The following is a 25,877-nucleotide window of genomic DNA, read 5'->3' as shown; positions in this document are numbered from 1 at the left end:
AAACACATCAGCATATCATAGATAAACAAATTAAAATGTTTCTAATTTTTGTCCAGATCTGATATGATGATACTCGTCATGAACAACATAAAAAACAAAGCAGTAGAGGGAGCTACTTAAAATAGGCAGCAAATTACAATTTATCTTAGCAGTGTTCACGCATGTTGGAAGGAAGATGACTATTCATCATAGAAAACCACTGCATTTTTGTTTCATTTTTTAACAGTATTGCATTTTAGACTTGGTTTTCATCTCTGCCTTTACAACTGAAAGCAAATTGACGAAAAATAAATGACACTATCTTTGAAACTGCACAGACTTAGAGCAGACAAAATATTTGAGCAGCACATGTTCACAGGCAGCATAGGGTATTTTTGGCAGCTTAAGGGTAAGCACATTATGAAATATATCAAATACTTTTCATATAGTTTTTTAAACAAACAGATCCAACTAAAAATATGATACACTTCAATGGAATTTCCACATCACAAAAGAAAGATACTAAAATTAATTAATTTCAACTGCATTTATCATAATCATTTGTCATTCATTTTTGGAATACTATTTTAGAAAACACTGATTCATAACCATGTTGTTCTACAAAGTAAGCACAAAAGGCAAATTATTATCTTTGGTATGTCAACTACCTTTATAAGGCATTTTACATTTAGGTAGCAGATACTACAGATTGGTGGAAATTAGTGCACAATGGCAAACTGTGAAACTTGGGATTTAAACATAAAAAATCAAACATATCTTGCTACATTTGAGGAACCATTTGTATAGAGCTTGCTTTTCTCTTTATAAGCCTAGGATCCAGATACATGTTAAGTCTTCTCATAAAGGATGTGATTTTCTCAATAAATAAACTTAAATGAAGATATAACCTTATCTGGCCGGCAATAAAATCCTTAAATATGGCCAATGTAATAGAGTTGTATATATAAAATGGGTTCAAATACTTGGGAAGTAAATAGCTACTTTAGAATAAGAAAGTTGTATTTCCAATGAGTTAAAAATACATTAGGTGGGCAAGAAAGTTTCATATACTTGGCAGTCATTGTAAAATTGAGTATAATAGTATGTTTGTAGTATTCATCAGTAGATTACCGTAGTGTTATTCACATGACAAGGTGGAAAAAGAACCTCCTTGTAGTATAGCAGTCTATGAAACCACACAGAGAAATAAATACAGAGTTTACTTTGTTCCTGATTCATATGCACATCTACTTCAATAACAGACTAGTCATTTGGACAGACCAAAGGTAAGACCAGTCTAGTCTGCATGGTGGGCCAGAAACAAGACCAGTCTAGTCTATCTGATGGGCCACGTACAAGACCAGTCTAGTCTGCATGGTGGGCCAGAAACAAGACTAGTCTAGTCTATCCGGTGGGCAAGAACAAGACCAGTCAGATTTATATGGTTGACCAGGAGCATGACTAGGCTAGTCTATTTGATGGGCCAAGACCAGTCAGATCTATATGGTTGTCCAGGAACATGACTAGGCTAGTCCTTTTGGTGGGCCAGGAGCTTCTCTGAGTACTTGAGGTTAAGAACCCTTAGATCTAGGACTACCTGTAGACACTTGTGGAACACGAGAGCATCAGGAGCATGTGTAGCATAGAGGAACTTCTCTAGGACACCCAGAAGGTGCGTCTGGAGGCTGCGTACCTCATCCACGCTCTGGATACCTTTACGATCTACATGCAAGGAAAGAGATACAATACAAACAAGGGGTTAGGTGGAATTCAGGTTCAGTTTTAAATTCTTTCTGAATTGCATCACTTGATAGGGTAAAATATGCTCTAATATGAATTGTATTTCAAAGTGTCTATCTTAAAGAAAGAAAGAGTGTAAATGTGTATGTTTTGAAGACATCAGGAGGAATACAATTTACACCACAATCTAAGCTTCAGGTTTGAACCTGTGAGGATACAGACCAAGTCAAATCTATGCAATCACAACATTATGAATAACACAGGCAAGTCAGATGAGCTTTGTTAACATGTTAGCTAAAAACTTTCTGATAAGCAAAGAGGAAAAAGGGATTCCCCCTTCCCAAACCCTTTCTTCTTCATAAATGATAATACAATAGAATTACACAAAATCACATGTCAACAAATCTTTTTAAATGGAGAAAGGTCTTTTGTCCAGCCGTTCTAACAAAGAGCAACTGACCTGATGCTACTAATATAGAAGCTTGTAACAGCGCCCTCTCTGGCAGAGATAGGTTAAGCTGGTTGAGTTGTGAGGCTATCTTGGACAACGCAAGAACTAAATCTCCAACATCTGCATAGGAACAAAGCAGGATCAAAGTGACTAAATGATTGTGACAGATCAAACAAATAAATTACGATTTCATGAATCACAATCACAATGTCATATCACAGCTAAAACGGTTAAGCAGGGATAATGTTATGATTGCAGGGCCCTCAGGGAGAACAGTATGAATACTGATGAGGCTACCCTGGGTAAACAAGACATATCATCATTATTATTATTAGATCCTAAAATACAAATAATATAGAACTACAGTTGAAGACTCAATCGTAGCAAGTGAAGCCCATGTTTGCTCCCATCTTTTTTTTTAGCTTTAATGTTCTAATTCGAGATTGATATATTTCTCAGAGGTTGTTCTGAGTGGTGATATGCTACAAGTTATTGAATGATACCATACATCTAAAGGCCATCTTAATGCAATGGTTTAATCAGTAGTCAATGTTAAAAGTTGACTGGAATGCTTCCCATTGGAGTGTAAAGTGTACAGAATCATAATTATATCCAGTAACAGGGCTAAGAATAATACTGTAAGCGCTTTGGTCCGTTAGGTTATGTTGCAACCAACTGGTAAAAACATTTTAATAGAAAGTGTTGTTTCTGTCAGTCATAAAGACGGACGTTGCATAATTTAAGACATACTAGGTGAAGTCACCAAGGTGGGTAAAACCAACCATACAGGGATTCCTCTAACATCCGTGTTTCAATATAGAAGATTTAAAATACCCACCTGACTTTTGGAGAAGACCTCTGTGAAACTTCTCGCCATTAGTGAACACAATGAAGTCACTCTCTGGGTCCAGGATTTGACTCAGCTGTAGGAGCAGCACTTCAAAACAGCCGGCCTTTAACAGTGTCAGCTAAATAGAAAAGATGACAAGATATTTTGATAAGACATTTAAATAGAGGGAAAGCATTTCACATCAAATTAACATTTACACACAAGCATATTTTACCTTCATCCTGGGTTATTATCTTTTAAATTTGTATGAACTGAGTTTACATTTTAAAAGGGCACAAAAATAGAAGCACATACCATAAGCTAAATATTACTACAATAGTTCATCTTGTCCAGGCTCTTCAACATATCATGAAAATACATTTTTATTCTTTCATCCCTGATTTATTCCTGATAGTTTCAAAATCCAAGGATCACTATTTCAACCTGTTTCGAATTAGAAAGTCTTCATCCAGTGGATAATCTCTTTTAACTAAAAACAAGATAAGAGCTCAAATACTTTTTTTATATAGGCCAATGCCAGTCCTTATTTTTTATTTGAGTGAATTTTTCCTCGAATCCCCCTAACTTCTCTGTCTCCATTGGAGAAAGGAAACTCATTTTCCATGTTTTCCCTGATTTCGAGGATCTCTGTGAACCATGCCACTTTACCTGGTCTTCATGTGGGATGTCTTCAAAGCCTTCTGTAGCTTTGGCAAAGCTCACAATCCGGCTGATGATAGGTGCGAACCGATCACAGAATGCATCCTCTTTGTCTCCTACTGATAACTCCAAGGGTAGTCCGCATAAACCAGTGGAACCGTGCGTCTGGTAATGAAGGGAGCAAAATCAGTACTTAGGACAATAAAATCAAAATAGAAAATGCATAACAATCAGTTGTGATTTTTATAGCACACAATACTACAGTATACCCTGATTTTGTTATATTCAGGTTTAATTACCCAGATCATTAGATACATGCCCACATACATTTTGTGCACCATTTGTAAAAGCATTGCTAGAATATGATTTAATGAAGGTATTCATACAATTATTTGTACAAAGCAACAACTAGAGTGATTTGAATGATACTTGATATCTTTTTCTTCTAATTGTGATTATGTTTCATGGTTAATCTTTCAAAACAGAGAGAGTGGTAGAAAAAATAATCTTAAATGGTGAACTTGACTTGATTTTAAAGAAGAAACCTTCCATGTAAAACAGGACAAAAATGATGGTGATAAGTAATTATGAAAACTTTATATCACAACAAAAAGTGAGAATCTGAGAACCAAGGATTTTCCCATGCATCCTTAAACCATGTGCAAAAGATATATCCTCTGCCAAAAGCCAGGTGGATGTTAACTTAATGTTAGACGATGTGAGTGAACATTCTTTTAGCTGGCTCATGAGATGATACAGCTTTAATTACATGGCGTCTTTTCTCCTCTTACTTACCTCTTTGCCATCAGCTGCATGTAGATGCTGTTCACTGCGTAGATGTTTCTTGATGGCCACTCTAAGGATCTCTTCTAGACTTGAGAACTGAGCATCAATCTCTGTACAGTAGGCCTTGCTCAAGGAATCTACCAGACCCATACCTTGCAGGACATGAAGCATGTGAGGATTATGCCCTCCGCCGAGGAGTCTAGGAGCTCTTAGTCTGTTCCTGTGAGTGGCCTCAGGGTGGTAGGACAGTCTGGTGGTATCCGTGCTGCAGCCGTTGGGTATCCTTCCATTCTGATATGGATTGACTCCAGAGTTCTGTACCTTGGAATGGTTGAAGCCATTCTTCAGGTCTAAGTGTGGCTTGGTATTGCTTAACCTGGCTTCAAAGCTGTGATGAACACCATTGTCATACAGTCCATTCATGGGTGGAGATTTAATACTCCCAAGATTCATATTCTGTAACTTCTCTGGCATCTGATGAAAGTGAGGGTTGGGATACGGATTCCCATGGTAACCGTTGGTAAGATTCTGGTGGTTTCTTCTGACTTCTTCGTCGTGATGTAAGCGTGCAATCTGTTTACGTCTAGGCAAGAGATATTGCTTCTTGTCTGATGTCATGTGATCAAAGTCATGATAAGTAGGAGTTTGCTCTTCCTTCTTGATAACTGATGAAATCCTTTCAGTAAGGTGAGGATGATGTGCTGGGTAACCATGGCATTCATTTTGAATGTCTCTTTCAACCTTGATGCTTCGCTGGACACCACCCTGCATGCCATTAAGTCCATTGTTTGGGATGTAGCCATTCATTTGACCGCTACAGTACTGGGTCAGAAGCAAGTCCTGGATGCTTGTCTTTTTCTCATTAATATGAATGTCTTGCACACCCTTCCCAAAACTAGAACCATTCCTTCCATTGCACTCACCCCATCTACCATTGTGTTTCACTTCTGCAACATCTTTTATGCTTGTCTTAGATGATGACCAATCAGGTTTACACTGCACTCTGTCATTACTTTTACTGGGCTCCCTCCCCACATCTTTCATATCCTCCAAGCTGCCCTTTACATCTCGTTCTACAACGTCTGATATTGCACACTGCTGAGACTCTGTGGTTGCTAGGGGCCCATCCTCGCTAGCAACCATAGCTTCTTGGCTCGGAGGTCGGCTCAGGTCAAGGGGTTTATCATCCCTGACAGTGATATCATTGCTCTTGTTTGATATCTCCTTCATCACCTGAGTCAGTTTCATCTTCTCTCGTTTGGACATCCTTCCAAAACGAACAGCTGGAATTAAACAAAATTCATGTATTTTTGAGTAAGGAAATTGTACTATGCAACAGATAATAAAACCATTACATTCTAATCAGAGAGTTGTTACTGGGTCTGTGAAAACGTCACAAAAACTTAAGTATCTACAAAATCAATACAATATGGGAATATATTTGTAAAGTATTACTTCTATAATCATCGCATGTAAACAAAAGCTAGATAAATGGACTTGCAGCAGAATTCAGTAAAATTATGCTTTTACAACGTAAGAACCGACATACATCCCAAATACAGCTCATGGAATATAAATAATCTTAAATAGTCTCCTCAATAAATCTTCATAAAAGAAAAAGGAAGGTCTGTTTCAAACAACTGGTACTAATTTCTACTATAAGAATAGTAAAGACATGCAATACTGTTACATACCATTTTTGGACATGCCCATAAGGATGCACTTCCTGAGTCGACATGATTGACATTGGTTCCTATTCTTTCTCTGTATCACACACTTTCCTCCATTCGGACAGGGGCGGTAGGTTAGGTTGTGCTGGACAGTTCTGCGGAAGAAACCCTGTAAAGAAGAAGGATGGAGAGTGATTATTACCATTATAGTATCATCTTCAATATTATTAGTTGATGTCATTATTATCCTTCTTTTCTTCCTCTGTATCAAACAGTTTCCTCCATTCGGGCAGGGTCGGTAGGTTAGGTTGTGCTGTACAGTTCTGCGGAAGAAACCCTGTAAAGAAGAAGGATGCAGAGTGATTATATTATTATGTTGCGCTATATAAAAGACAATTGTATGTATGTATGTATGTATCTTCAATAGTATTAGTTTCTGTCATTTTTATTATTCTATTCTCTCTCTCTCTCTCTCTCTGTTCCACACACCTCTCTCTTAGGGCAGGGTCTGTAGGTTAGATGCTGTATAGTTCTGCAGAAGAAATCTTGTAAGATAGATATTAACAACAGCGAATTTTATGATCAATTTTTTTTCTTCATCATCTCTATCATTCTCTCTCTCTCTCTCTCTCTGTACCACACACTTCTCTCCATTGGGGCAGGGTCTGTAGGTCAGATTGTACTGTTCAGTCTGACAAAAAAAGAAACATTGTAAAAGTTCATAATTGATACTTGATATAATTGATGAGTATTACGGTATTAAAGAAGTGTAGCATTCCAGTGTGAATATGTATTCTTGCTATTTTATTAGAACAGAAACAAGCACGCAGGGTAGATAAAGTTTAACATAATGGTTATTGTTCTTTTACATAGCATTTGAACTTAAAAAATTACAACTACTGTTGATATTTGGTATTTGGTTAAAAATCAAGATTCCTTCTTTAATCTCATCTTTAATCTCATCTTTTAAGCAATGAATTACTTTATATTTCAGAAATAATCAAATGTAATAAGCAGGAGTCCAGCACATCTAAAACTAATAACAGCTAAAAACTTCTTTTGACAAGTTTCTTTTTTTTTTCCAGGTGCATTAGAAACCTATATTGCACATTTCCATTGAACAAGGTCAAAATAATTTGATTTCAGCTAGGAATACTAATTACAGAATGGAGTATAATACCATTTTCACATCTATGAAAGATAATATCTGAAACCCAATAGTATTTGTGAAAAGGGAAGGAAATGATTGTTAAGACCTTGTACAGGTAGGATTGTTATTTTAAAGAATTCCTTTTACAAACCACAGCAAAAACGGAACAAAGAAATTCTAATCCCAGAGTTCATGTAAAATATGAGTGAGTATGAGCCGCATGGTTGAATTACAAAAGTAGGAAGCGCTTTGTAAAGATGACCTCCACTTTCTCAATTTCTCAGAGATGTATTTTGTGAGAAAAGTGACCTCCTGGAGTCAGTAAAGAATGAATAGTGGTTGAAATAACAGAGTAATAGTAGAGATAATTACAAAACAACCTGCATGAGAGGACATGAATGAGGTACGAGATTTTGTGTTGTTACTGTGGTCACTCACTGGTCAGCTTGTCCCCCTATGACCTACTGACCACAGCTAGTCTTTGGGTCAAGGATGTTCTAATCAGGAAATTCAAATGGGATTGTAGGCTTTCAGTTTACAATTACATTCATTGGACATGTTTAGCTTGCCTTACTCACAATCACCCATCCAATAGCCCCCTTCAGTAAACTCATCACAGATGAAATAGAATCACATGCATTTGTAAGGTGTATAAAGGAGGACTTGCTAAATGCCATGATAAGGATATGAAAGTGAATTAAAAGATGAAGAAAAATCAAACATATTTTTTTGATGAAATAAAAATCATGGGTCAAGGTTAATTCAATCCTCCATATAAATTAAAAGGAGTAGCACTATTCTTTCTACCACTTTCTTTCTTTTAGACATGGGTGAAGGAGGGTCCATCCAAACTGACCAGCTGTGTGTTGGGTCAAGGCTGGACAGAAAGAAGGGGCACAGTGCATGGTCCTATCATTTTGGATTGTGAGCTGCTGTAGCTACATCACAGAGTGTAGAGTTTCAGATTTGCCATGAAGCTGGACATGAATGTTATTGTCTAATCCAATATTAGGCAAAATTGGAATAAATCAATAAATCTTTGAACTTCTTAATAGAATAGTGGAGGCTTATAAATTCCTTTCAGGAGACCTACTGTGAATTAAAGGGAAAGTCCACCCCAAAAATAAGTTTGTTTCGATAGAGGCAGAATAATAAGAAAATCAGGTGAGTGAAAGTTTTAGCAAATTCTGAATGAAAATAAGAAAGTTATGAATTATTGAAGTTGTGATCAATCAAATACAAATTGGCAACTCTGTGACTTATTATACGAGCTCTCCTTCATTAGCTTTGTGCATAATATTCCATAAAATCATGTTTTCTTCGTTATTGATGACGGAATATATATTTGTTCCTTGCAGGGGGAGTATAGAAACATATTTGCAATTATTATATTTAGGGTGCATGTATGGTTGAAATTTTTCTTGAGGGAAAATGAAAATTTTAGATTTTTTTAGTACTGAGCAAATGGAAGTTGAGCTCGCATGATACGTCATAGAGTTGCCAATTTGTGTTTGATTGATCACAACTTCAAAAATCCTAACTTCCTTATTTTTAATCGGAATTTGCTCAAACTTTCACTGACTTGTTTCTCTCATTTTTCTACTCCTATTAAAACTAACTTAATTTCAGGGTGGACTTCCCCTTTAAGAATATATCTAAAAGGCCAGAATTTGGTGTTTCATATATTTGTTTTTATTGGGCATGTTGGTGTTGAGTGTTGGCAAAAGGCTACTCAACGTACATTGTATGAACCAAATCTCATGAACTTTCCAAAGGTACAGTTTAAATATTGCTCAGATGCTATACATGTAATAATCAAATTACATAATACACTGCAGGTAATATTCACTTTTAAAATCCAGAAGTGTATAAGGCTTATAAAAGCATACAAATATGAATACAAAACTTGACATTTCAGACCATAAGGGAATAGACCGATTGGGTAGTAGATGAACTGGTTGTAGACCAAACAACAATCAATCTTCTTTTTGTTCAGATATTACATTTTTGACAGAATATTGAAATGTTTTTAAACTGTCTGATTGTATAGACTAAGTATCATGTGTTGTCTGGAAGTCTAGTGGACATATCTTCTAGGTTAGTATGCTATTCTTAGCTCAATCATTGGGTCAAGGTGAAGTAGTGGTCAATCTACCTGGTCTGGCAGGCTTGACCACTGGCTAACCTCTCTTATGTAGTAAACCTACTGCATGAAATCACATGTATGCTCTAAATGTGCTTTATGCAAGTTGTAAAGCAAGTACATAGAACATGTACTTCAATTTTGAATAATGGAAACCTGAAATTATTATTGATCAGACCTTACTCTTGTCTAATTCTTTTAATTTTTCCACTGATAAGCCATTTTCAATTTGTTTGTAACACTTTTTTTTTAGTAGGTGAATGGTCATTGGCCATCAAGTGTACTCTCAACTCTCCACCAATGATCATCATTCCCTCCTAAAAGACCTAATCCTAATAATCAAAAGACTATTAAACGGCACAACTTTGGGCCAATAAGCCTACATAATCATACATAATAAACACACTCTAAATGCAATGAAGGAACAAGGTGAACACATAATTCAAATATAAAGCTTTTCATAACATGCTACTTTAAACACATTTGGGAGAAACTTCTGAGAACCATTTCATTGTATTGAGAATGAAAAGAATATCTAACATTATTTATATTACAAACCCTATTAATGTAGCTGTTTTACAGATAATTCATCAATTAATCTTAGATCATATAGTATTCCTAGAAGCTACATGACCAATTGGAAGTAAGTGACAGAAGATTCAAAGTGATGACTATTCCAGGGAATGTAATGAAGGACTATTGTCCATTAAATGAAAGGTCAAAGTGAAATATCATTTTATAATCTCTATAACAGTGTGATGTGGGGTTTTGGTGATGAAAAATGACTTACACTGTACATGTGGCTTACTGTTTGTTTCTAATGCCTGATAAGTTTCAAAGAATTAGCAATAGTTGACTTGCTTTTCATTGAGAATCCAGCTCTTTTGCATGATTTAGAGGGGCGTCCATCCCTACAGGGAAATATGACCCGGTCTACCTCATTCAAAACTTTCTTTCAGCAAATTTAGCCTAATTAATTCCTTCTTTCAAAATTGTCTAGCAGTGCCTCTCAAGAATATCGATGTATACTTCATAATGATTTCATATCAAGGCTATGCTAGGCAATATAGAAGAACACCTGCCTATTGTACATTATCATCCAATCATGAATTTCATGAAGAGTGTAGATTTTATTTTGTTCACTTTTACCCCCCTATATAAAATTGAACCCTGTCTACGTTCATATAATTTGGCGTTCACATACAATGTATGCTTCAGCAACAAATTGCTTCTCAATCAATTTTGTTAAAGATGTTGGGTCAGAGTTACAGTTGCATTTTTTTTTAAATTGGAGATGTTACATACAGTGTGTAGATGTAATTTCGTTAAAAACATGTTTATTAAAACCGGACTTGAAGTTGTAAAAAAGGACTATTCAAATGCTATCTGTATTAACTTTGCTTGCTATGAATTCTTTTTAGCTACATGTCAGTTTAAAGGCACACTGCCATACTTGTAGCTACTTGCTCCCTCTATATAGAAAACTTCCCCAATCGGTGCCTGTTGTTCCCCCATGATCCTCTTTTTCTTATGTTAAATGAGAGCTGAGTTAATGAGATAGCCACCTGTCACAGTGACCTCGATGGCTCGCTGTATGGTCTAATCCCTTCTTGCCCAGTAGTGGTGACGGTCTTTAAGGTTTTTATATTTCGTTGTTGTTACTATTTAAATATACTTGTACTTGCTTATTTTTTACTTTGTAAAGCGCATAGAGAAACTTCTGTTTATTATGCGCTCAATAAATCTATCTTTATTATTATTATTATTATTCATTTAAGTACATTGAATTTAGGTTTTCATAGCACATATTCAGACTTAATTAGCGATTTATTGACCTTTTGGTTTCAGTAGATGATAATATGGTATTTAGCATGAATAACTTCCCACTTCCTTGAATGAAACATAAAAAATGATAATTGCTTCTTGCAATCATAGTTCTCATTACCAATAAATGATTTCCTGTCAAAAATGAATGAAACATCAATTATATTCTGCAATGGAATAAAACATGAAGTTTGAAGCTCCTCGACACTTTGATTATCATGGGTATTATTATCTAAGTAGAATTATGTTCTTTAATTAACCTGTTTGTTTATGACAGTTTCTGCTAAACTGAATAGAATTTTATTGGATTTATTCATAAAAAGAACATGCAAAGTCAAAGAATACAAAACTTAACTAAAGCTGTAATAATGAGGATTGAATATGGATACACTTCATAATCTAAGGCTAGTATTACCTACTTAATGATTTCATACTTTTTCTGTCTATACACACTCAAAAGTTCAAACCATTATTTCATTGACCATTTCTTGTATCAATCTGTTGTTCACTAATCATTTACAATCATATCACACAAATTGGATTTCTGGTTTCTATATGTTCTATCTATGCTAATTGCTGCGTGGTATCTCAGAAAAAAAACATGACATAATAATCTGTCAAACATTGTAATTCTAAAAGACCGTATCTGTTTTGAATATCAAACACTTTCACTGAATTGACTGAATATCCATCATCCTATTTGAGCTTTCAACAGATTAACCCTAAGTAGTTTGCTCGATCTCTCTCATCTCTCTTTCTCTCTTTCTCTCTCATCTCTCTTTCTCTCTGGGTATCTCTGCTCTACATTTATCTGAGACAATGGATGCACTCCTTTTACACATAGCCTTTACCCACAGCCCATCTATCAATCCTACTGCGGTTTATTGTAACACTGGCGACTCGACCGGGCGACCACCGCTGCTGCAGCTAGATGAACTAGTTCACGTGAGCTCATTTCAAACATTCATAGAACCATTAACCTAAATGAGCAGGGGAGCATGATGACGTCCCAGCTTGCTCAAATCTACACTCATTTGCATTCCAGAAACATGATTAGCTACACCAGAGTATACACTCATTTGCAATTCTGAGAACGTTATTGTTGACACCAAAGTCTAGAAACAGAGAGGAGGAGTTGTAGATGAATAGTTACACTAGAGTAATTTGCTCATGCAATCTGAGATTGCTACATGTAATACTCATACCAAAGTCTAGAAAACAGAGATAATAATAAAATAAGTTACACCGGTGTCTACACTCATTTGCTATCTGAGAATGATGTTGTTAACACCAAAGTTTGAAGATGGATTTAGTTACACCAGAGTCAACACTAATTTGCATTCTGAGAACACAACTGTTAACACCAAATCTAGAGACTGGTGTTACCAGTTGTCTTCTCAGAGGGATAGAGATGGGTAGCTACACCAGAGACCAGGCTAATGTGCATCCAAGAAACTGTAATGGATATATTCAGAATCTGCACTTCTCTTATCACTGAAACAGACAACAAAACAAAGAGGAATAGTAATACCACAGTCTGCACTGATCTGTATTTACACCAAAGTCTAGCAATGAAAATAAAAACATTACACCAGAGTTTAGTTGAGGCATACGGTATACATGCACACAATTTGTTTTACTTCTAGAGGTATAAATGACATTGTCTTATAAGATTAATAGGATGAACAATTTTTTTTTAATGAACTTCAGAAGATTTTACTCAGACTTTTTAATGCTATAATCTATAACCAGAATTTTAAAAGTTGAAGGCATATACATGCACACAATTTGTTTTACTTCTATAGAGGTGTAAATGACATTTTCTTGCAAGAATTAAGAGTAACAATTTTTTTAATGAACTTCAGGAGATATTACTTTGACTTTTCAATGCTACAATCTATTAACAAAAGACTGCAGGAAATATTTAAAAAGCCGCAAAATAGCTCTTTGTCATTGTGATGACAAAGAGCATGGTACATCACAATCGCTTGACACCAAAAGTTAATGTGCCATGTACATGTAAATTTATATATATAGGTTAAAAGTCCTATTTAGATAAAGAGATTGAATACAAAATAAGGCTATTAAAACCACAAATGCATCAGAAAATGTCAGACTACTCTAGATATGGTTTATGTATCAAAAGAGAGATGACAAAAATAGGGCATGTTTCTTTAAAGAAAGCATGTTATAAACTGAATCGCATGACCACACTCATTTTCCTCTCCCATAGAAACAGAGGTTGATCGCAAGGCATTACTAAGTGGATAATACAACCAATTTGAAAAATAGAGCAGGGACAAAACATTACGTGATTATTCAATTCCATCTCACAGAAAAAATGGAGCAAAAATTGTGGCTATTAAGCACTTTCAATTTAGTCCATTCAAGAATGGCACTCAAGCATTCAATGACTACCAACTCCAGTTTACTAGAGGAGTCAAGAGATGGGGGGGGGGGGAAAAGAAGAATGAATGAGAGAGGAAAAAAAAAGAAAACATGGCATGTTGTCACTGAACTAGTTCATGACCTAGATATCCCAGTTTTATTTTCCAAAAAGATCTGACATTCAAATCATTTCCGATAATAGTAACCTAGATATTATTTCCTTCTACTCTCTTTTTTTTTTTTAAAGAGGGGATCTGTGGCTAGCGATGTATGAAACCAGCACATGGACTTTTTTCTTTCTTCTTCTTCCTTTCTTGCATCGTTCATGTTGCATCGTTCATGTTGCGTTGATGCCCTCATGCAAGGAGTTTAACTCTCCTGGGTCAAGTATGTCACGCAAGTATGTTGATCATGGCTCCTCTCAATTCTTGGCATGGTGCACAGCTTGCCAGCTGGGGTCAAACTAGGAAAGGTTGTGGTAGCGAGAGAATGGTGATTGTGAAGATGGAGAATGCTGGTGGTGAGGAGGGAGATGGATGGCGGAATGTGGCTAGGGTGGTAGAAAAGTTGCTAAATTTGGTAGAGAGGTAGTGATAAGGGGAAAGTACTTTTGTAGCCAAATACAATGCTAACAAGAATGATATATAGGAGGGATAGATGGGTGGCAGAGAGGGATGGGGTGGTACGGAAAATGGTGATGAACATGGACATGAGTAGCTGATTGTGGTACGGGTGGCAGAGAGGTGGCTAAACTTGTTAGAGTGACTGGTGAGGGAAAGGTACTTAAGTAGCTTAATAAAGTGGTAGTGAGATTGGTAGGAGGGGTTAATTATTACCAGATTATGGCAGGTAGAGTGGTAGGGTAAAATGGTGCGAGGAGGGCAATTTTACAGCTGAATATTGTGGTAGAGGGAATAGCGGAAGGAATTATGTGGTAGAAGGTAGGAGGATGGCTTGGGTCCTAGGGTGGTAGAGGAGGTGGTTCCATTTGATGGAGTGGTAGGGGAAATGGTGAAAGGAGAATCATTTCGGACCTGAATATGGTAAGATGGCAGTGAGCATAGTAAAGGAAGGGGGTAAATGAGTGCCTACATGCCCATGCGGTAGGGTGGTAGAAGAGTTGCTACATTAATGAAGAGCTACTGGATTAAATGGTGAAGGAAAGGTGATATTTGTTGGTGAGAATGGAGGTAAGATTAATGAGTAACTGAGTTGAATATTATCAGGTTGTATACAAGGTAAATAGAGTAGAAGAGTGGTAGAGTGAACAGTGATGGCAAGGGAAGTTGTAGCTGGATATTGTTTGGTGGTAGTGAGAATGATAGGAGGAAACAATGAATAGCTCAATGTGGTAGGGTGGTAGAATAAATGATGATATTGATAACAATGTGTAGCTGAATGGTTGTAGGATGGAACATGGATCTAGTGGGGCAATACGTTGTTATCTGAACATAGAGAGATGGAACAGATGAAGGTGAAGAAATAAATAGGAGCCAATCATATCATTTCTTACCCCAAGAAAAAGGTTTATCTAATTCCCCCTATTAAACAATTTTGACCTCTTTGCCGGTGTGCTTTTAGAAATTCAATTATATTTAGTTACTCCTTGTCTGATAATAGGATAATAAAAGACAAATTGTCCATCAGAATATAGAAAAAGAAGAATTGATATGCATGTAATCTTGCATGATGGGAAGAGACCTAAACTATTTGTAAAACCCAATTTACACAAATGATTTCATGTCCATTAATTTCCTAACCTCTTTTATATAGGTTTATAGAATATTTCCACAGCTATGCTAAACTTGTAGCATTAGCACTGACGTAGTAGATAGTTCAGAAGATCATCTATAATTCTTTGTGAATGAGTGACACATTGCTTGGCCTAAAAAATCAATTGTCATGGGAAATATGTGCGTGCATGAGAAACTGTGTCAATACAATAATCAATAGATGTTAAGTAGCCGTGAAATACCCTTAATACCATGCACTTGACATGATTTACTGCCATTAACTTTTAAGTGAAGTTACTTGACTATCACCAGTCTCAATTAAGGGCAAGTAGAGAACAATAAAAAAAGTCCCCAATGGGATATATGTATTATGTTCATGTGAATTAGAATGCTATGATAACGAGCACCATAAGGAACAAGAAGCCAGTGTCTTGATAATAGGTGAGGTGATAACTTCAAAGTTCTTTCTTCAAGAATCATACTACACTAGCAGGACCCGCGGAAATCCGCGGGATTCTAGAGGGGGGCGGGGGGTGTAAATAGATATATAGAGACTGTCTAAATTAAAACCACCAAGAACTTTATTTGCCATTTAGGCCATTAAAAAAATATACATGTTTAGCATCCCCGCCCGCTTCCTTTTTGGGGGCCACCCCCTATTTTTTTTTTTTTGAAATTTTTTTGATTTTTTTGATTTTTTTTTTTTTTTTTTTTTTTTGAAAGTAAAAAAAGACAGCGTTCCCGTCTGCTTCCTTTTTGGGGGCCGCCTCCTATTTTTTTTTTATTTATTTATTTTTTTAAATTTTTTTAAATTTTTTTTTGAAAGAAAAAAAAAATGAAAAGCACTGCTAAAATGTATTTCTGATTTTAAAAAAGAAAAAAAAAAATTGTCGGCCGCCATCTTGAAAAATAGCCTGGATGTCAGGGAAAATGTACGGAGCGGCCATTTTGAAAGAAAAAAAGGGCCTCCTCCTTCCCATTTTTCAAAAAAACAGGACGCTAAACCTGTTTTTTTTTTAAATTTGGCCTTATATAAAAAAAAAAAAAACGATCCAACTGTACCGGTAGTTATTCTTTAAGCCACTGGAACTGCGTAGAGTTCCGTATTTTGGGTACCGACTACGCAGAAATTCGGCTGCGTAGTAATGGGAAAAAAAAGTCCCTGCGTAGGTTATGCGTAGGCTGGCGTACAGGTTTGCTTATGGTTGCTTACTGTGTGGAAAGCTTTTACTGCTTAGTCGATCTGGCGTAGGGTAGCGTACTGTTGCGTAAAAAGGCGAACTTTTTGCGTCAAGTTTCTACGCCGAAAGTACGCGAAAAAAATTAAACATGTTGAATTGTTTTCGTTAACCTTGCGTACCCCTTTCCGTCCCTCAGCATATAGTAACGTAGGCCAGCGTAGTTGGTACGCAACACTACGTATTGACCCCACGCCAATTAGTGACCCCGAGTGTCACAAATAAGTATTAAAAATATGCTCATCTGACCTTAATTAAACGCCTAAAACCCCCGAGCTTTCGGGGGTTTATGGCCCCTTGAAACCCGTGGACCCCACGCCTATATTATATATACACTCAACTCGCTGCGATCTGATCTCTCCCCCCCCCCCCAACTTTGAAGAACGTAACCCCCGAGCTTTTGGGGGTTTATGGCCCTTTAAACCCGTGGACCCCACGCCTATATTATATATACACTCAACTCAGTACCCGCGGAAATCCGCGGGATTCTAGAGGGGGGCGCAGGCAAAAAATTAAGTTTTTCATGTCGGGGGCTCCATTTCAAATTTTGGGGAAATTTTTCGGGGGCTACTTTTTCAACTTTCGGGGGCTCTTTTTTCTGGGGCTACTTTTTCATTAATTCATAAAAAGATAGGCCTACACTTTGTTGAGATTTGTTTAGTAGGCCAAGGTTTCAGGCTTCCTACTTCATAATTGCCTATTTAAAAAAAAAAAAAATTCTAGTTCAATAACTAAGTTTTCATGCATTGATTTGATGCAAGAACTGTAACATAATACACCCTAGATTGTGATTATTTCTGACCATGAATTTCGATAATCATTTTTCAAAGTAAAATTTTCACAAGAAAATCAGACAGTCGTTTTAAAACATAGACATTAGTAATACTTTTACTAATTCTAAGCTCAGGTTTCGTAAATCTATTCACGAAACTATATTGAAATCGCGGCAATAATGATGCAAACCAACAGATAACAATTTCAAAGTGTCAAATCTCTTCGACTCAGCTCAGGTGAACTCACACACACTACAGCGTAACTCCAGAGCTCGAACACCGGCGCCGCAGGCGTCGGACGCCTACGGTGCGCGGTGCCGGTTAGGAGCTTCCTGCAAGCTCATTTCAACTCACACACCGCACACAGCAGCATTGCACTGTGTGTTGACTGAAGGCAGCTTGCGACTGAATTGTCAGTCCAATGGTTTACTTGTGAAAACTTTCCTTTAGAAAATGATAATCAAAATTTAGTTAGCATGGCCGTAATAATCACAAAATAAGCTTTTATTTCATACCTCCATTCACGAAAACTATATACAAATCGCGGCATTCATGACGGAAATGGGTCTCTAAGTTTGGACGTCGACGGGAAGCCCCGCGTATCCCCCTGGCTTGTGCAGCGCTACTACAAAGGATATCCTATAGAAAGATGCTTTACTCGGGTAATCCCGACCCTGTCCATCGTGCATTTAATACGCAACTTAATGTGAGTGGATGGTCATCGGTCGTGTGTCTACGGATGCAATGTTGAATATCCATGAGGTATCTCTGTCGTCACGCATATCCTGCATTATGCATGTCGCGTCTGTTTTCGCCCTGGACGTCGACACGGAGGAGGACCTCGGGCGGAGTATAGCCAATTCCACAGAGTAGACTCTCCCGTGGACGATGGCACCGGGCACGGGTACCCCGAGGGGAGGGTTCAGGAGGAGATAGCCGCACCAACTTGGGTCGGCGATCTCATTAAAAAACAATAGAATACAAAGGCTCGCCGAGACGTCGCGCCCCCCGCGGAGCCTTAGCGTATTACTTATATAGAAGCCAGGGAAGCCAGAATCATTGCTTTGTGTGAATATTTTGTTAAAATTACTTCCAATATATTGTACTTGTAACAATTTGTACAGGGCCTCTTCGAAAAAAAGTTCTAATACTGACAGAGCGACCCTGTTTAAAAAGTACAAAAAATTACAAAAAAATTATAATTTCAAATATCTCCTCTACATGTATCTATACACACATTAAGAGCACACCTGATTATTTTTGACACACATAAATGTACTTCTACTGTACTACACTGAAGCAAGCATAACAGATATTTTTGTTGTTGGAGTTTTTAGCATAATACTCAGTATCTGACTATCCACAAAATTAAAAAAGAAAAAAATATGATTTTTTTTTTTTTTTTTTTTTTTTAATGAAAAGAAGAGATATATTCATAGTATCCTTGTTTACATGATGTGAATGAGCATAAAATATGCAGGTTATTGAACTAACAGTGCTATTGGATTAAAAAACTGAGAAGTTATAAGATCATAAGGAAAGGGAAAAAATCATAAAGCGAGGATAAAGGCAATCTTGACAAAGGCAAAGTATTTAGCTCATAAACTCAGGCTTATTTCTATAGGAAGAGATTATAAGAGCACAACAAACCATCTGAAACAGTGTTTACTTTCAGGTGAGTTGTCCCATTTTGTTGTTTTTCAATAATTCTGTTTAACCATACAAATGATGTGAATTCACTTCCTTATATTTTCATTATCCTGCATTTTTTTTTTCTTCTTTTTTTCTAAAGCTGACAAAAAACATGGAAACAATCCAATTTACCAAAATCGTTTTAGTATACCAGTAAAGCTTTGTGCTATACATGTACAAAGAAGGCTCATTGTGGTAGAGTAAAAAGATTTATATTTCTAATCAGGAATGGTGTTTTGATTATAGATATGGGCCAAAGAAAAAACTTGTGACAAACAGGTAGCAGGCTTTATGCTTTCAAGAAATAGTATTTCATGAAGCTTAACCCCTTTTACAACATTTCATATACCCTTGAAGCATCCACAAGAGCTGAAATATTGGTCAATATCATACCAACTTTATGCATTCTCTATTTCATAGGACAAAGTTTTCATGTACATGTAGATTAATCAAACAATTAATCGGATATATATATATATATACCAAGAAGTACACAATTTAGTAACACAGATCTACAAGTCAACTTTCCTTATGCCTGAATTGCTGATAGACATCTATGTAATGCATGTTTACATGTAGGTAAAGGAAGCATCTTACAAAGTGAATTTTTCATTTTGTTTCTGGTGCCTCCAACCCTGGTCCAGATTATTCAAGGATTTTCTTATTTAAAAACCTAGCTAAAATCCAGCAGCTTTTCCTATTTATCTTGGAGGACATCTTCAAACAAAGAATTATGATTTTATAATCGGCTTTGACTACAAAGCCTGATCACAAAACGAAGCTTGATTGGTTACTTGAGTTTGTTAACATGAAAACACATTGCAGTTCTTTGGGCTATTGGTTGCTAACCATCTGTTATAGTCAACACAATACAATACAAAGCATGCAGGATGTAGTACAAGTATGATTAAAGTACAATCAGATGGGATGATAGTCTCGTTGGACGGACGCCACCAACGCCGAGGGGGGCGGGGCAGATTGTATCATGGGGGCGGGGCTAAGAGCCAAGCGATGGCGTGGAGAGGAAACATTCTTGCGATTAAAAAAAAGTGGGCCGTTGACCCAGTTTTTATTTCCTGGGTAAACAATGAAAGCTAAGAAACCTGGTTAATCTGTAATAATTTTGTTTTCATGCCCCAATTCTTGTTTCATAAAAAAAAATCGGCACAGAATATGATGTCATATCCATTTCTTGCTTCTGATTTGTTAACCGATCTTAGTTGTTACAATATCAGGCTAGTTTCTCTATTATAATACAAGATAGGTTATCTGACATATTCTAATAGCAAGTTCTACATCATTGGGATACAATACAGATCAATCTCAAGAGCACTACCAGAAAAATAAATAGGAATGAAATTGCACAATTAACACGAGACAAAAACGGTTGAAAAGTCCTCGCACAATTTGTTTTCATTAAAGCTGGAATACAAAAACGGGTGCATTGAATAGAATTCCACTCTTCATATTCATCAACAATTGCACAAAGATATAAGCAAAATGGATGTGGATAAGCAAATATCTTTGGTGTAATAACTCACTGCCACTTTAAAGGTATGCAATCTTATTTACCTTGCAGCCTTCGCATGAATGTACTCCATAGTGAAAGCCTGATGCCTTGTCTCCGCATACCTGACATAGGATGTTCATGTCTTTATCAAAATCTAGAAAAGAAAAGAAGAAAAAAAGATGGTTAACAAAAAGACAGGAAATAAATGATCTAAAAAGATAGACCTCAACCCACTGCCAATGGGAACAGAACAGAACTCAAACTTTCTTTTGTGGTTATTATAACCCCTATAGTCTACATATTGATATTTTTTGTCACAAAAGTTCATTTTACTGGTCATTGGTGAGTTAATATGCTATTTATATATCATATTATAGTATATTATCTTCTTTGTTTTATATAGGAATTAATCTGTAGAAATCTAAAAGCATGAAACTGTGTTTATTTTAGCAATATTGTCAAGCACATAGACAGATTTACCTGTCTGTTTTGTACTTTAAAAGTTAATCTTTTTATTGATATTTATGGGAACCATGCATCCCTGCATTAAGTAGATGAGAATAAGTGAAGTCAGTTACCATCGGGCTAATGTTGTCTCTTTAACTTCATACAAGATGTACAGTTTCTCTCAATATTTATCTTTACAAAATTTATGAGCAATAAATATCTTTATGCATGATTAAAATAAAAACTATTTTTAAAAAAATACTACACAAGAGACCAGTCATAAAATTCTCAGTGTAAAATAATGTTAAAAGTAGAATCCAACATGACAGCTTAAGATACATTAAACATAGTTTACGTTGGGTAATATTTATTGGATATTCACGACAAGCACTCTTCATAATTCACTGCTCAATCAATTGCTACTTTCTGTAACTCTAAGGTTGAACAGCCCTTTTCATGGAAATAGAAATGACAATGACATCGTGAGAACCCCTAAAACTGGCTAGCCTTCTCCAAATCATGTCTCCATTTTTGAGTAGCGCTTATTAAATCACTCCTTATCTTCATTCACCAGGCAACCATATGAGCAATCAGAAATCACTCAATCATGTTAAATGGAATGTTCTAATTTCACGTATTTTCCCCTTCCCAGATTGCAATTCTGCCCTTTCGTGCAGCAAATCTACCTTATTTAGGTCTGGCCTACTTTTACCCATTTTGTGGTCTGCACGTAATTTTCCTAATTTAATTTTAGTGGCGTTTCTCCTTTTGTTTTCTTTGGCAGATCGAGAGAGGAAAGTCATTGTGCACCTGAGGCAGGGGCAATCTATGAATTGCAACAAAGTTGGAATCAAACTACACCACTATTACATCCCCTTCTTTCAAAAACAAAACAGGGGAAAGAATGGAAGAAATAGAGCGAGACAAACACACACTAATTGAATGCGTTGGATAACATGTCCATGAAATCAAATGGTGCTCTAATTTTCTTTTATTATAATTCCAATCAGGGCAATCTGTGTTTAAAAGACAGTTACAGGAAATGAGTAATAAAGGAATGGATTTTGAAAGGAGAACATAAACTTGACATGTATAACATAGAATACATTAATTTCCTCCAGTGTCCACTTCTTTATATTATTTTTTCATCAATTTTTCATATCAATATAAAGCCAAATATATCCAATTACTTGTATTACAAAAGATGGGGGGGGGTAGATCAAGATACACATAAAACTACAACGAGGCCAAACAAAAGAGAGAGAGAGAGACAGAAAGACAGAGAGAGAGAGAGAAAAGAAAAAAAAAGATACTGTATATTCACAGTTATAAACAGTACCAGAGAGACAGAGAGAAAGGGAGACACTATGATATACAATTAAACAAGATGAAACAGAGAAGCAGATATGAGGAGAGGTCTGTCGGGAGGGGGAGGGGTCAATAGAAACAAAGAGAAATACAGAGAAACCACATGAAAGAGAGAGACAGACAGAAAGACAGCCACACACAGGCAGATACAGAGAAAAACAAAAATATATTCATACATGCACAATGGAAAACAGAAACCGAAAAATACAGAACATATAAGAAAACTGAGGGAGAGAAAGAGAGAAAAGAAGATCAAGATGAAGAACAACAAAAATAAGAAGAGAGACAGATGGCAGAGAGAACGAGAGCAGGGAAAGACAAAATACAAATACAAAAAAATACTAGAGAGTGATGACAGATCAAAATATTGCTAATTACATTAAAGGGAAAGGTAAGATTCCAGAGGAGATAACCAGAAATAGACAAGACCCCTCTCTTTTCAAGGAGCTGTATTTAAGATGAAGGAAATCAAGAACCTAAGATATTCATTTCAAGAAAATAGGTCAGCTTAAACCACAGCTAGACGACCACACACACACACATCCTATTCCCCTTCCATCTACCTAACCTATATAAGTAGATGGGTTGAATACATATCTCTATGAGTATCATCTCTGTTCAGACGTCTTCAAATATTTCATGTTGTAAATGCTAACTTCAATCACCCTACTTATATTCTGCACTACCTCAGTACAAAATGTGTAAACATATGTTTGTCTGCCTCTCACCTTGGGAGACCTGTCTTTTGCACATGATTATTTAATTTAGTCTGTATCTAATTCCACATGGCTATCTATCCGTCTGCACTTATGGAAATGCGTGAAAATTCTCTAATCATGGGAGGGAGCTCCTTCCATAAGATCCGTCCTTAAAGGCACATACATGTATACAATGTCAATGTCAAATGGTAATTTAATCAATTAAATAAGGAAAAGTAATACTTTTTGTATAATATAATTCAGTTAATAAAGAGGGGAGTCTTTAAGTTCTTCTTGAAAGGGTCAATCAAAGTGGAAGTCCAGACTGTAAAGACAGGAGAGGGATCCATATTGTGGGGCCGTAATGACGGAAACTACACCCCCAATTAGGAGTGGTAATCAGTCCATTCGGAGGAGTGTAGGATCATGTGAAAAGTGGAGTTGATAATGTGATCAGGAATAGTGTGTTTAAACCATGGACCTATTAGATTCACGGTTTAAACACAGCTATTGAGACATTTATAGACTACTAGTGAAACTTTATATAATTATGATACATGGATATGCCTTTTCACAGGCAACCATGTGTAATTCCCTGCGCACGGGAGATGCAGATTCTTGCCTCCCACTGCCCATAGTAAAACCAGGGATGAGACAGAGAAATTCCCAAAAATGAGGAAGATTAACAGGGGGTCCGGGGGCAACACCCCTAGTGCAGAAAACTTTAGAATATACAGTGTTTACATAAAAGAACACGTTTTCCTTGCATTTGAATTCTAAATTTAAGAAATATCTGTTACCCCAATCCGCCCCCACCCCCCCCCCCCTCCATCTTGCTTAAAGGGACTCTATCACATTGTTCAGATGATATTGATTTTTTTTTTTTTTGGATTTTTTTTTTAAATCTCGAAATAGGCGGAAATCCGCCAATCAGCGAAGGAATCTCATCCCTGTAAATCTAAAGATTAATTTTTCTTGGGGGGGGGGGGGAGATTTTTCTGACTACATACATGAAATATTTTATGATACACTTCAGTGGCAATTGTTCAACAGTCAGTTTCTTACACTAGCCAAATATCTATCACTAATCCTGGAGCTAAGACCATGCAGGCACATGACCCAATATAACTCTAACACTTTAAGAAGGAAAACCTGTAGAAAATGTCACCAGAGCAAAAGTCATGTGCCCTTAGAAGGGAGCCGAGATGAAATAATGTTTGTAAGCTTTCCGCTCACATGGAGGGCTTAATTGTATTCCATTCCTACCATCTTCAACTTTAAGAGGTAGAGAAATGTAGGATAAGAGATATCAAGAGAGAAGTAGAGCAGGCGAGGATCTTCACTACACTCTCATTACACCAATAAGAGCTCTACTCTCAAGTAATACAACTCTCACTTTACTCTTCTCTATACAGCTAGAGCATGCCACGTGAACCTCATCAACTATCACAAAATTGTCAGGATTTACGCAACAATACTTATTTCATGCTTTATTTGAGATTTTATTCTTACACAGAAGAAGAAATTTTATTTGAAGATGATATTCATTGCTTTCATTGAATCTCATAAAAATGGTATTGTCCATATCCATGTACAGTGTATCCATATTCATAATATCGTCTAGATGAAATAGATAAGATGAGAACACGTTACTAATGAAGAGGAAGAATTATGCAAATCAAATGAGAGCAGTCTACATCATGTTTGCTTTCTTAGTATGGTATTACATGGAATATTAATTTAGGTTATCAGGTAATGAAAAAGGCAATTTGCAGCAGCGATCTGATTTCAATCAAGTTTTTGTTTTTGATGCATGCTAAGTGGTTCAATCATCGATGGCGCACGCATTGAGAAAGCGATCCCTTCAAATAGGTTGCATCCACACTCGCATTTATCACGAAGATGTTGATTGCATAGAGAAGACACATGTGATATGGATACCAGTGAGATTGAGACCACCTTACAATGTAGAAGCAACCCTCTTTTGTTTACTCTCTCTCCTCCTTGTAGGCAGCAGCAGCCGAGGAGACATGCTTTCGTGTTCTGTTCTTGTCTCAGAGATATGTGGGTCGCGGAGTGGCGTATTTGGGTCGGGGCGCTTGCCTGTCTGTATTATTAACTGGGTCGCATTTTTCCATGACCCACTTTCGATTCATCCTGGTGAAATCAGGCTTGAGACGGTGTGAGAGCCGCTTGTTAACCTCTTTCCAGCCGGGGCCCCGCCCGCCGCTCGCCAATTTCAGGCTTCGCTCTTATTTTCATTACCGTTGCCAAATTGAACTGGGTCTTGTATGTTTTTCAACAGCAATCGCATTCTTGGCTGACTTGCGCAGTATGAGCAACATCTTTCCTTCTCTTACCATTCGGCATTTCTCTTTGTTTGCAAATCTTATTCTAGAATCTGGAACATTGATAAAAGGCTCTTGTTTTGGCAGACCTTCTTTTTTCTGCATCTTCTGTTGGAATCCATCAGACCCTCCCTCCCTCTCTCCTCTCATCCCATGAAGAACCCTCAACACAAGGAGCATTCCATTCCAAGCTCCTTGTCTCATTTCATTGATTTTGTTGCCCTCTTTACCAGAATGTTGACGAAAAAGATACTGAAATTGTTTTCAAGGGATAGAAGGGGAACTGTTAAATGTGTCAATTGCCCATTTGTATCGCACTCTGTGGATGATATGTTGTGCTTGCCCTAGTTCACTCTATTTTGTCTGCTCTAGTTGTTCAAAAAGCTGTGCATAATGTGACATTACATAGCCTTTGTTATAAATAGGTTACAGACAAATACCAATTGAATG

At 36.7% G+C, this 25,877-nt stretch overlaps 1 protein-coding gene across 1 annotated transcript in view; it reads right to left on the bottom strand.

The window, feature by feature from the left end:
- Positions 1–4: 4 nt before the first annotated feature.
- LOC115917889 overlaps positions 5–25,877 on the bottom strand; it is a 42,920-nt gene continuing 17,047 nt past the window's right edge. Inside the window, exons 3-9 of the mRNA XM_030996806.1 lie at positions 20,629–20,720; positions 6,140–6,284; positions 4,455–5,728; positions 3,669–3,824; positions 3,009–3,138; positions 2,180–2,290; positions 5–1,701 (exon numbers count right to left, since the gene is read on the bottom strand). Coding sequence (XP_030852666.1) covers positions 1,508–1,701; positions 2,180–2,290; positions 3,009–3,138; positions 3,669–3,824; positions 4,455–5,728; positions 6,140–6,284; positions 20,629–20,720 — 2,102 coding nt within the window. The 3' untranslated portion in view covers positions 5–1,507. The remainder of the gene's footprint in view (positions 1,702–2,179; positions 2,291–3,008; positions 3,139–3,668; positions 3,825–4,454; positions 5,729–6,139; positions 6,285–20,628; positions 20,721–25,877) is intronic.

Source organism: Strongylocentrotus purpuratus, unplaced genomic scaffold, assembly GCF_000002235.5.
Source record: "Strongylocentrotus purpuratus isolate Spur 01 unplaced genomic scaffold, Spur_5.0 spur5_contig_857, whole genome shotgun sequence".
NCBI classification, from domain to species: domain Eukaryota; kingdom Metazoa; phylum Echinodermata; class Echinoidea; order Camarodonta; family Strongylocentrotidae; genus Strongylocentrotus; species Strongylocentrotus purpuratus.
Note: the sequence above shows the minus strand (reverse complement) of the source record. Positions and strands in the feature narration are given on the sequence as shown.